A 13,143-nucleotide genomic window follows, 5' to 3' on the forward strand; every position below is an offset into this window, starting at 1 on the left:
TAGATGACAGCTAACATGGTTTTCAGAGTAGATGTTGTCTGGCCAACCTCATAGACTATTTTGATGAGTTGGCATTCCAAATTGAGGGGGTAAATCCATATGATGTTGTATATCGTGGCTTCCAAAAAGCCTTTGATAAAGTATTACTTGAGATGCTCCTTTACAAACTAAGGTCAGTGGGTGTCAATGCTACTACATGGGGACAGGGAAAGTTGAAAGAGGCCAAGGGGTATTAGTTGACTCATCACTCACTGGGGGTTAAATTGGTGACCCCCCGAATCCCCACGCCTGGTGGTACCTACGCAGCCAGCACGTTAGATTGGTTCTGCAACTTTATTTACCTGATAGATGTGGAGCCCTAGCTGAATTCGTCGCTCCATTTTCTCTGTTCTCTCCACTTCTCATCAGCAGAGGGGGCCCAAATCTCAGGTGAATGGCTTGCACCTCTTAAAAGCAGCCTGCATCTCTTATTCGCAAATAAGAGATGTGAACGCACGGAGTCCTAACAGAGATCAGACATTGCACATGTAAATCACAGATGCAGGTCCCATCCCTGTGTTTACAAACTGTTGAGTTATGTTAAAACATTGAATAAAGGTTGCACACTACGAAATCCCACATCCTCCAATCTGCACACCAGACCTCACCAATCTGCCGATCTGAGTTTGTACCAGGTCTGTGAGAGAGCATGCACCAAGGTTCTCTGATGATGCACTAGCGGCCTTGGTGCAAGAGATGGACAGCAGGAGGAGCATCCTATAGCGGCAGGAGGGCAAGAGGCCCTCCAGATATATGCTCCTGAGGCAGTGGGAGGCAGTAGGGATGAAGTCAATGCTAGGTGCATAGCACCACAAACATGGATGCAGTGCAGGAAGAAGTTCAATGCTTTGACACGAGTAGCCAAGGTGAGTGAGGTCAACTGTCAAGTAGCATCTCCTATCTGCACCACTAGCCGCATCCACTGCTCCACACACTACACCCCCCCATCACCCACATACCAACAAACTCTTTCAATCAGTACTCAAATCTTCCAATCAAATGCTTCCTCTCACCCTCACACATTACCACTGTTGCAAGCCACACACCCACAAGTCACAGCTCACACACACTGGCAGTTATTCAACGATGACAGACACATCACCCAAACACCCCGCAGGACACTCATTGACACACGTCCCGCTTTCTTGCAGGAGAAGGTGGCGTATAATAAGAGGCAGCAAGTGGCAGTGGCATTTAGCCCCTCAAACCTGTTCCGCCATTCAATAGGATCATGTCTGATCTGTGACCTAACTCCATATACCCGCCTTTGCCCCATATCCCTTCATGCCCTTGGTGAACAAACATCTATCAATCTCAGAATTAAAATTAACAATTGAGCTAGCATCGCCGACCGTTTGCAGAAGAGAGTTCCAAACTTCTCCCACCCTTTGCACGCAGAAGCGTTTCCTAACTTCACTCCTGCAAGTCCTGTCTCTAAATGTTAGGTTATGTCCCCTAGTTCTAGTATTCAAGTATAGGAGACCTCCAAAAACAAATGCATCAGCAGCCAGAAGCAATGATTCAGCAACTAACCTGTAAATCCTGCATGGTCCCTTTAAATAGCGCTGGTGGGGGTCCTCTATGCCGTCTAGGACATGTTTAGCTGGTTGTGGTTAAGAAAGTGCATTGGCTGCAATGTTAAGTGCCAAAATGGTGTCTATTACTTTATAACAGCATTGCACACTGATCTGATGCACATTCTCCTTATTTTACATGCTGTCGACATTCGTTACCTGCGCCTGCGCAACCCCTCTACCAAGGTGGCGTCCAGCGCACATCACGTGCGCATGCATCGCAGACGCCATTTTGGAACTTCGGGCGGCTGCGAAGCACCAAAACAACAGGCGCTACATGGCCGAATTTCAAGCCTACCGTGTCCAAACAGTGTGAGGTGGCAATAAACAAAGCAAATACAATGCTGGGTTATTGGTTGAGTAAAAACCCCTCAAGTTTCTGTTAAAACTGTATAGTGCTTTGGCCACTGAAACATCGAGCAGTCGCTTAAGCCCCAGAGGCAGTTCAGGGGAGCTAATCCCCAATGTTAGAGGGAAGGGCTATCAGGAATAATCTGGAGCTCTTCAGTTACTAAAGAGGGGATCTTGTAGAAGTATACAAGATACTTAGCAAAATAGAGAAAATAAGCCCAATACAATACTTTCAGATATGTCTGGGCAGCACAGCAAATAGACATAGGTTCAAGTTTGTGAACAGCAAATTTAGGACAAACATTGGGAAGTATTTCTTTGCACAGAGGTTGATCAGCAGCTGGAATGGATTGCCAGGAGGATGATTGAGGCTAGGGCACTAGACTCATTTAAGAAAAGTAGGGTTGATAATTTGGAAGGATGAGTTCAAAAAGTTGAGGGCTATCTTCATGTAAACCTATACGTGATCTTCTGAAGTGGAAACAAAATCTTATTTCATGGGGAGATACTGAAAAATCTATTTTGTACACTCAGCATTTTCTTGTTTCAAAAATTAATACCTGTGAAGTTTTCTTTTATGTTTAGTTGGAGAAAAGCAGGTGATCGCAACGTGTCATTGAGATATGGTTTCAAATAATAGTTACAAGCCCATAAGAATGAACTAAAACATTGAGAAAATGCTGTGCTTGAAATTTTTCAAAACTGATCTGATGATATGTGACATTCTGTAAGAATTTAAATTGAATATGAGCAGCCTGGCCCATTCTCCTAACCAGTGCAGACTATGCATTGTACAGAAAGAGGGGAAATGATCTGGTTTTTTAAGAAACAATACCATTAGAACTGTATACCATGGGGGATGAATTGTTCTTGTCACTATGTGCAGGTAACATTGTAAATGCTTCACAAAGGTTTCTTGTGCTTGTTTTTTCAACATATTTAGATTTTTCTACAAATACCCAATCAGAGAATATCTTAATGAACATATTTACATTGTTACCACACCAGGGGAACTCTTCGTCCCATGAATCATTAGCTTCTGGAGAGTAGGGCAGAAAATTGGGGAGAAGATGCAACCGTTTAGTCTAATTTATGTGAAAAGAAAGGAAAAATTACAATGACTCAGTTTCCTCCTTTATGATTTTCATTTCTAGACATTAAATATTGTAACTCCTCGTGTACGAGCTGAGGATTGCAGTGTTGGTCTACTCCCACGAAATCACGACAAGAACCGGAATATGGACGTACTCCCACCAGACAGATGTCTCCCATTCCTTATTTCTGTAGATGGTGAAACAAGCAACTACATAAATGCTGCACTCATGGATGTAAGCAAAAAAAAATAGTCTTATCAGTAGTGGTATCATACATTGCAATTTGTCTATTCAACATACTCAGTGTAGCTGCACTAACAGGGAATCACATTGAATGCTGGCTATATAGAAATGGCCATTTCCACATTAACCTTAACAAAATGTAGTGCAAAGTTGTAATCAGAGCTGGACTGATCCTGCAAGAAAGCAATTATAAAAACAGTGGACAAGGCTTTCCCCTGTCAGTAACCAGGAACAAACTTGCAGCCAATGATATTTTAACCCAATAGTAAAGGTAATAGAGGCCTGTCATCCAGTTTTCCCAAATCACCAACTCTAATCTCATTGATCGTAGTTAAAAAAAAATTCCCTCTATTTCTTTTCTGCTATTATGGTTGGCATCAGGTTTAATCCCTGTGAGACCCGTCAGGTCGTCAGCTCTCTGGACCCTAGTAAGATCTCTGGCCTTAACGATTATCCCTCCTGCCATCTCTGAGATGTATGCCCTTGAACATCTCCCTATCCAGATTTTTTTCTTCAATCTACCTTATTCCCAGTCCCCCTTTTTTCGTTTGAAATTTGCTCTTGTTCCCTATCTTAATAATCTCATACCCTTCAAATTGCGTCCTTACTGGTCTTACCTTGATATTTTCTAAAGTTACAGAAACTGCTGCTAACTTTCAAGTTATCAATCACATTGAAAGTTCTTTCCTTAAGTAAGATTGTCAGTTTAGTATTCTGCGTATCCATTCCACAGTTGATCTTGTTGTCTATTTTACACACCACTGGAACTCTGCTCTTTAACACTGATAAATCATTTTTCATTGCTTTGGACATCACCAAAGCCTGTGATAGGGCCTAGCGCTGTATGTTTCTAAAGAAGTTATTATCATCATATGACATCTCACCAAAGCTATGATCAGGGTTATCTAGTTTTCCTTTTAAATAGCTCTCCCAGTAGTCCACCATTAACTCAAAAGTTTCTTGTCATCTCCTCTGTTCCTCCTTCATAATCACTGACTTCCTCCAGTTATCATCTGCCCCTTTCCACTCTTTGGATAATGAAGGCCACTCTGCATTCAGCAACATCCTTCAGATCACACGCCTTGACTGTACAAGTCTAACAAACACCTCTTACCTCGATGCGCCCCACTGTTAGAGCTTCGTCATCTATCAATGTTCTTGATTTCAGACGGATCTCCTATATCTTTATCACTAAAGCTGCCTCCAAGAAACCCAGCTTTTTCTTTTATGCTATTTCTTTCCCCTTTACAAACTCTGAACTTTCTGTGAAACCCAAGCCTTTCCAAGACATGATTACTGCTCTCTCCACTGGGGAATCTCTTCCAATAACTCTTTTGTACAGGACATGATACAAGAAAAACTTACGTATAAATAGTCTATGATACAATTAAAATTTTTTATATATATATAAAATTATTGATCTCTGCATATATATATTCACATAAAATGTAAAATGTGAAATTATTCTTAGATCAAGGACAGGAATAGTAATTTCTAGTCTTAACTCTCTTTAAATTAATTTTTTGAATCTTTTTGTGTTGTTGAAATAAACACAAAACCACATGTAACATAGTCAAGTAAGAATGTTATTTTTTGTCATTTTCTCAGAGCCACAAGCAGCCTGCGGCATTTATTGTCACACAGCATCCTTTACCAAATACTGTGACAGATTTCTGGAGACTAGTGTTCGATTACCATTGCTCAGCAATAGTAATGTTGAATGAACTTGATGCTGCACAGGTAGGGAAAATTAACAAGATATGTCAAACGCATCCATTCTGGTCCAACTATTTCCTGTTTTCCTCTGTAACAGTCACAAAGTTACAAAGGTAGATTTTTGATCAGGAGTTATTTGGTGGGGGGGTGGTGGGTGTTGTATTAACATTCACCCAACTGTTAATGCGCTGACCCTGTCTGTTGCTACATAGTCCGCTTCATTTACATAGAGTAGATGGCATCCTGGCCCATACTGGGACGAGCATTAGATGGGAAGTTGTGTATAAGCTACCCTTAAAGAGGTAATGGATGAATATGAAGAGATGTGGCCACTTAAAGGTAAGTGGCCACATAGGGGGATAAAAACGTTGGTAGATTTTATAAAAATTGCTTCTAATCTCCACAGTAGATTTTAGTGGAAGCTTTAACCCTTTTTAAAATGTCTGGTAAAATACTGGACAAAGGCATATCAGACTAATGTGCTAAGCTTTCATCCACCAATATTGTCAATAGTAATTTCTAGGCTTTTGCCTTTAATCTGTTATAATTATTTGATGTGAAACCTTTTATGCACCAAAACAATTTGATCCATAAAGCAGCACAAGTGAAGAAATGTTCAGAGTAAGAAGACATATCAATAATCTGAACCCACAAGTAATTCCGTATTCTGACAGTGACACTAATGAAACTCAATGTAAAGCCTTTGAGCCTTAGATTTTGTGTCAAACCACATAACTGATTGTGTCTTTTAACCAGCTCTGCATTCAGTACTGGCCAGAGAAAAGTCTGTGTTGCTATGGTCCAATTCAAGTGGAATTCATCTCAGCAGACTTTGAAGAGGACATCATTGTTCGGGTTTTTCGGATCTACAATATGGCACGAGTAAGACTGAAATCTCAAGAGCTGTTATGTATGTTCATAAGGACATTCTTGTAGTTGAAACTCTTTCTTACTCAGTCAAAGACTAAAATATTGGCTCCTGTTGTACAGCAAATTTTTTATTTATTCTGAAGAGTACTAAGTTCAAAAGTAAATCTTTTGTGAACTCTTTTTATTCTTACTTTTAATGACGTTCACATTATTGGAATGTTGGGAAAACAAATATGAGCTCTGCTCCTAACAGTTCCAGGAGAATTCTCTCAGGGTGGCTAACCCTTAATTCATGGTGCTGCTACAAACCTCTTAGTTATTATGCAGGGTAAATTTTACATAGCTGCTCAGCAAAAGCACGGATCAGAGAACTTGGTGCAGAGGCACTACTCCTAGTTGTTAATTTTCATGGGAGCAGAGCAAAATTTACTTTTATTCTAAGATGAATGTAAAAATGTAACTCCAGTGTTTTAAAGGAGCACCCTCAAGACAAGGCCCAGAACAATGTGATTCTTAAGCCTCCTTCAGAAAATTTGGTCACCTGTTATTTTTAAAAACTTACTTGTTCATTTTTTTTTAAATCATACCACGTACGCAGTGGCTGGCCTCCCAAACACTACCATCATCTATGCAGCCTTCCAAAGATAGGTGATGAAATAAAATTATTTTTAACAGTTGTCCTTTGCTTCTAGCAGTCCACTTACTATAGGACATTCTGTTACAGGCTTTATTTGGCTTTGTAAGACCCTTAGAATCATTTCTGGGAAACTGGTGAAGACCTGGGCCGAGTGAAATTATTTCTGTACCACTACATGTTTATGGTAGACAGGCAGTAAAAAGGGTTTTTCCCAACTGATCTCCATCAATTTGGAGTTACACGGAGTCCCAGCTGGATCAGTTCCTTTATTATTCCTACTATTTCCTACCCTTCCAATGTCTCTGCAGCTTTGAAATTATTTTGAAGGTCATTCAAAAAGCTTGAAAAGATAATGAGAACTCTTCACTTTCTGGCATGTTATTAAGAATTCTTAATATCAATGGGACGCACTGGGGTCAGGGTCATCAAACAGAGTTAAGATTCTACAATTGTAATCAATAAAGACTAAGTTGCAGATCTCCAATGGAATTTTTTTTACTGCCCTCAAATAACTTGTGTGTTTGTTACACTCTGGAGATGTATCCTGTTGGTTCCACAGGCCCCCATACAAAGGAGATAGAAACTAAAATAACTGATGGGCCACCTAGCTTCTAATATATATAACAAAAGACTAGTAGGAATCAGCAAGGATTTTCTGCAGTACGGTCAAACTAAAGTGGAAAAGGAGGCTAAGATTTGAAGACACATGCAGGGAACCTGGAGGAAAATGGAAAGATCAACAGCCTGGGTAGGGAGAGAAACGGGGAATAAATTGACTCATTACAGGGTAACACACAAGCTCTGCTGGATTATCTGCAGTTGTTTAAACTAGGATGATGTTAACTAGATAAATGCTGGATGTAGTGGGCATTCTGTGCAATTGCCTGAAAGCAAAACCATTCAGAGAAAAATCCAGGAGAAGTCTTGGAATTATATATTCCACTGATTGTAATGTTAATCTTTCAGAATTTTTAACTCCTTGTTTCATCTGATTATTTTTAAGTCAGTCAGTGCTTTAGAGTTTCTAAATATGTCATAGTGAAGAATTGGAAATCTACCAATCCTTTATCCTTTCGGGAGTGGTTCGCTCTTGTTAAATAGATATGGCATTGCCATTGCATACTGGCAAATATTTGAAATATGTAGAGATGGTTCTTGAGTTTCCATGGATACCGTCTCTCTTTTCCTCCCTGCAATCAGGCCTCATCATGTTAATACCCTCCCACATGGATACATTTCCCCATCCCCAGCAATACAAATCTTGACACTTCATTGGTACTCTTGCCAAAAATGTGCACCAGTAAGGTGGTGTCCACCATTCCAATGCCTTTATATCCTTATATGGTTGCATACCCTTATATGGATCCCATTTATGTCCAAATGTGTTATGATATCTGTAGCCTTAATGCCTGTGTGGTTTTGGCATGTGACTGGACTATATTATACTTTCTATTAATATATTTTCTTTCATTAAAATGTTTTTAAACTACAAAAAAGTCTTGGATTGCATATAAATTCACATGTTTTATTTTCCTGTCTGTAAATTGTCTTCCAGCCTCAAGACGGGGATCGTATTGTGCAGCAGTTCCAGTTTATTGGTTGGCCATCATACAGAGACACTCCAGTGTCAAAGCGCTCTTTTTTGAAACTGATCAGGCGTCTGGAGAAATGGCAGGAAGAGTATGATGGAGGTGATGGTCGTACTGTAGTACACTGCTTGTGAGTATCCACAGCATTCAGTTGTTATTACTTTCATTTAAATAAAAGTTACCCATCACAGTTACTACTAGATAGTGGATTGCATTAATTATTCATTATCCTCCATCTCCTCCCTGCATTACCTCTTACACTCTTGCCCCTCCCCGCCTTCCTCCTTCTCGCCACCCCTCCTCTCTCCTCTCCCACCTTCCTCCCTCCAATCCTTTCTCCCCTCCCATCTGTTTCATCCCCCTTGCACTTACCAGCGTGGGTCCAATTATCCCCCTTTGCCCTGTAACCCTGCTTGACCTGAATGCTGCACTTGGTCTTGATTCCCCTGTGCAACATCATGAGAGATCAGCTAGTTATTGCTAATTTTTTTCCAAGGGAGGGAATTTGTACTCTTCAAGGTCAGGGATATCAGTCAGGGAGATGGAGCACTTAGCACAAGCGAGATGCAGAGTAAAGTTTTCCAAACAGCATTAATTCCATCCCCCACCACATCTACATAGCATAAATTCCATACTTCCCACACCAGCCACCTTACAGTTTCTACGTGACATGGGTAGTTTGTACATAATTTAGGTCGTTTTGTACTGTGGATTCTCATTCACTACTCATTGGGATAAAACTCCCCAACTTCATTTTATTTAGGACTCTTTCAGATCTAGAGAGAGAGGAGCCTTTCATTTCTTCAGTCTTGGCTGTTCTTATTAAACTTGTAATCCAAGATGAGATCAAAAAGGAATAACCTTATTAAGTTTAAAACATGTACAACAGCATTCAGCAACTCAGCACCTGCTAACAAATTTCATCACCAGATACATTGCCAGATACAGATTGTCAAGGGAACTTACATACTCAAACTGATGTATAACCAACACGTACTGAACAAATGGGACAGTTATGGATTCTCATAATATATTACAGGGCTCAGAGATTATGTGCTAACCCACTTTACCATCTGGTCCCTAAAAATGCTTATGCTTTTGTCTTTCAGTAATGGTGGTGGGCGTAGTGGAACACTTTGTGTAGTTCGCAGTATCTGTGAGATGATTCATCAACAGAATATAATAGATGTTTTTCACACTGTCAAAACACTACGAAACAACAAATCCAACATGGTAGATACACTGGTAAGATTGAATACCTTTCTGTGTGTTGTAATAATGCATTTGGGATTCTCTAAACATTTTAATCTGGAAATTACTGTTGGTGATACTAGCCGATGAAATGCTTAACTCTTTTGAATAATAGTTCCCTGTCTACTACTTTAATGCAAGCATTAATTTATTTATTTTAAATGGTCAAACTCTCTGCTAAAATAGCACATTAAGCATTTATTTGCTACAATTGGCAGCTGTAATTTCTAATATATTATTTTTGGACAAAAATAAGTCTGTGCAAATTCACTATTATATTATCACAATATGGAATAAACAGATTTTATTAATATTCTCGGGATGTGGGCATCATTAGCAAGGCCAGCATTTATTGCCCATCTGGTGGTGGTTGGCCGCCTTCTTGAACCACTGCAGTCCGTGTGGTCCAAGTCAGAATGATATGTGACTTGGAGGTGATGGTGGTCACATGCATCTGCTGCCCTTGTCCTTCTAGGTGGTGGAGGTTGCGGGTTTAGGAGGTGCTACAGTAAAACCTTGGTGACTTGCTGCAGTGCATCCTGTAGATAGTACACACTGTAGTCACAGTACATCAGTGGTGGAGTGAGTGCATGCTTAAGCTAGTGGATGGGGTGCTAGACAAGCAGACTGCTTTGTCCTGGATGGTGTAGAGTTTCTTGAGTGTTGTTGCAGCTACACCCATCCAGGTAAGTGGAGAATATTCCATCACACTCTTGACTTGTACCTTGTATGTGGTAGAGAAGCTTTGGGGAGTCAGGAGGTGAGCCACTCATGACAGAATACCCAGCCTCTGGTAGCCACAGCATTTATGTGGCTGGTCCAGTTCAGTTTCTGGTTCGTGGTAATCCCCCAGGATTTTGATGGTGGGGGACTTGGCAATGGTAATGCCATTGAATATCATGGGGAGGTCTTCTTGGAGTTTGTAATTGCCTGGCCCTTGTGTAACGTGCACGTTACTTGCCACTTATCAGCCCAGTCCTGGATATTGTCCAGGTGTTGCTGGATGTGGGCATGGACTGCTTCATTTTCCGCGGAATTGTGAATGGAGCTGAACATTATGCAATCATCAGCGAACAGCCCCACTTCTGACCATATGATGGAGGGAAGGTCATTGATGTAGCAGCTGAAGATAGTTGAGCCTTGGCCACTGCCCTGAGTAACTTCTGCAACAATGTCTTGGGGCTGAGATGATTGACATTCAACAACCACAACCATCTTCCTTTGTGCCAGGTATGACTCCAGCCACTGGAGTGTTTTCCCCCTGATCCTCATTGTCTTCAGTTTTAGATATTTATTAACGGGAAGAACTATTAATCATGTGAAAGTTACACGATTGATGGGGAGTGTTTCTTTTTCTCTCCTAGGAGCAATACAAGTTCTGCTATGATGTGGCACTGGAGTATTTGAGTTCGTTTTGAACTTTAGTGATGAGAAGAATTATTGTGGCAGCACAGTGACATTTTTATCAAAGAAACACTTCATATCCTGTGTAAAAAAAAATGTGCATCCAGAAAAAGTTTGCATAAATTTGTGCTTTCAAGCATCATGGTGAAACCAGGAAGGAAAACAAGCAGCAACCCAGTGCCGATCACATACAGAATCCACAAGTACTACCTGGATTGGCTATGGGACGTAACATTTGACTACTCCATCTATCACAGGAGTTCTGCTTGTGCCAGAAGTAAATTGATTTAACCGGTTTAGTTGGAGATTTTGCCAGCTGTTCATTTTGTCAATTGTCCTCGTATATTACATTCCACGGTGTTTAAGTTGTTTGTATAACAGTACTAATAAATGCTATCTATGATCTATTAGCAAAGTTTTATTTAGCATTTTTTTCATAGTTGGTATCAGAAATGCTAAATAAAATTAAGCAATAATATTCCTGTTGGGTGTTGATCTCCTGTCACTTTTGATGTTCCCACTGGCGACAGCTTCCATTAAAAAGGTACAGTTTTGGAGCACCAATTGTTTTGTGAGAATAAGGCTTTAAAACGTTAAATGCAACCTTCAAACAACTCACTATAAAACTTTCAACAACTCTTCGGGTATTGAACCTTTAAACAAAGTGAACAACATTTGATTATATGTGACTGAGACAGCTGAAGATGTACCTTTCACACTAATATTCTGTGCTTTGTTCAGTGGAACTATTAATGCAGTAGACTTTCTTAAGGCTGTTTCGGGAGGCTATTGTAAGGGAGAATGGAGTGTGTTATAAAGAAAGTGATTTATATATGAAATTAAAAGATAATTTGTGTGAATGCTGGAAACGTGAAACAAAAACAGGAACTACTCAAAATGCACAGCATCTAAAAGAGAAAAATAGGTTTACATTTCTGATGTGACCCTTCATCAGAACTCTGAGTTCTGACAAATACTCTCGCCCATTCTTTTTTTGCAGATTGAACTACGTGCATTTGCTGCATTTTCTATTTTTATTTCAAGCGGTTTCATTTCATCTGGGACACTGTTTTCAATTCACTGGTTAATACATTTGCATTAAATTGTCTGCTATTCTAACACAATCATTAATCTGCAAAAAAATAAACAGGTTAGAACTACTGCATTAAAATAGCCCGACAGAAATTTAACATAAATGCATTAACCAGTGCATTGAAAATAATGCAGAGAAAATTAAGCTCCCGGGTGTTTTATGCGTGTTCTTTCTGACTGATGGAGCCATCAGCAAGATGCACTATATCAGAAGGTTGTAGTACCTAAGAGCTTTGTAAAGGTGGTTTGTTGTATTTTGGGTGTGATTTAGTCAGATTCATTAAGCTCATTGTTACTGGCAGAAAGTAAAACTGTAGCATAAACCAAGTACATCTCTTGTCAATTTTTATTAAGATCTTGTCAAAACATCATTCTCATACTTTTGCTAAACTTTATAAACTCTTTATTAACTTACAATTCTTGTAGATTATCTGAACTCCATAAATACATATTTGTAAGAGAGGAACAAAAATTGAGTTATACAAAGTCCTTAAACTTTAGAAGGACCTTAGAAATTCTACCTCCTATCAGGTTGTTTGGTTGTTAGCTTAGTATCACTCTTCAGTGACTGAAGAATATCTGTAAAAGACTTAAGTTTGTCTGGTATATTTTTCTTTATAATTTCTTTTACTTTGCTGTAGTTGTGCATCATTTATACAATTTTGTTAAGTATAAAATTATTTTCTTCCCCTTTGGCTTTACCAAAAGAGAATACATGGTACTGCACAAACCTTGAGGAATTAGGCCCAGCCCCGTAAAGTATCTATAATAAGGTGCAACAGGCCTAACCACAGTAAATGATATAGAAATATTTGCTCCAAACTCAAAGATCAAATTTGAGGTGCAGCATTAAATCTCAGCAAAGTTCATGGTATTATTAATATACGGTTGAGTAAAATCTAAGATTCAGATTGGCTGGCTGAAATCAGTAATTCTTTGAAACGGCCTTGGAATTGAAGAACAAATCCTAAATTCTTAATTTGATCCTAAAACATCAAAGCAACATTCCTTGTTCTTATTAATGAAAGAAACAAAACCAAAAAAGTGACATTATTGGAAAAGCAAACACCATTCTGAATTACCAACAGATAGACACTATTTACTTAAAACAAATGAAAACTGTCCCATGCTGAGCCATGTGTCAATGGCTATTATGAACGATCTAGCAGGCTTTATGCTGTAACAGTGAGCTGTGATCTAATTCAAGCACTGAGCTTTTACTGTGCTAGTGCCAACATTTCGTTCCCCATTTCAGCATAAAACATGCTGGATTATTCACTGTA

The 13,143-nt window shown here is 39.5% G+C and overlaps 1 protein-coding gene across 1 annotated transcript in view; it reads left to right on the forward strand.

Moving 5' to 3' along the window:
• ptprt (protein tyrosine phosphatase receptor type T) overlaps positions 1–10,782 on the forward strand; it is a 721,453-nt gene extending 710,671 nt beyond the window's left edge. Inside the window, exons 29-34 of the mRNA XM_068000862.1 lie at positions 3,119–3,292; positions 4,910–5,041; positions 5,774–5,899; positions 8,080–8,243; positions 9,223–9,358; positions 10,729–10,782. Coding sequence (XP_067856963.1) covers positions 3,119–3,292; positions 4,910–5,041; positions 5,774–5,899; positions 8,080–8,243; positions 9,223–9,358; positions 10,729–10,782 — 786 coding nt within the window. The remainder of the gene's footprint in view (positions 1–3,118; positions 3,293–4,909; positions 5,042–5,773; positions 5,900–8,079; positions 8,244–9,222; positions 9,359–10,728) is intronic.
• The last annotated feature ends 2,361 nt before the right edge of the window (positions 10,783–13,143 follow it).

This window comes from Heptranchias perlo, chromosome 19, assembly GCF_035084215.1.
Source record: "Heptranchias perlo isolate sHepPer1 chromosome 19, sHepPer1.hap1, whole genome shotgun sequence".
NCBI classification, from domain to species: Eukaryota; Metazoa; Chordata; class Chondrichthyes; order Hexanchiformes; family Hexanchidae; genus Heptranchias; species Heptranchias perlo.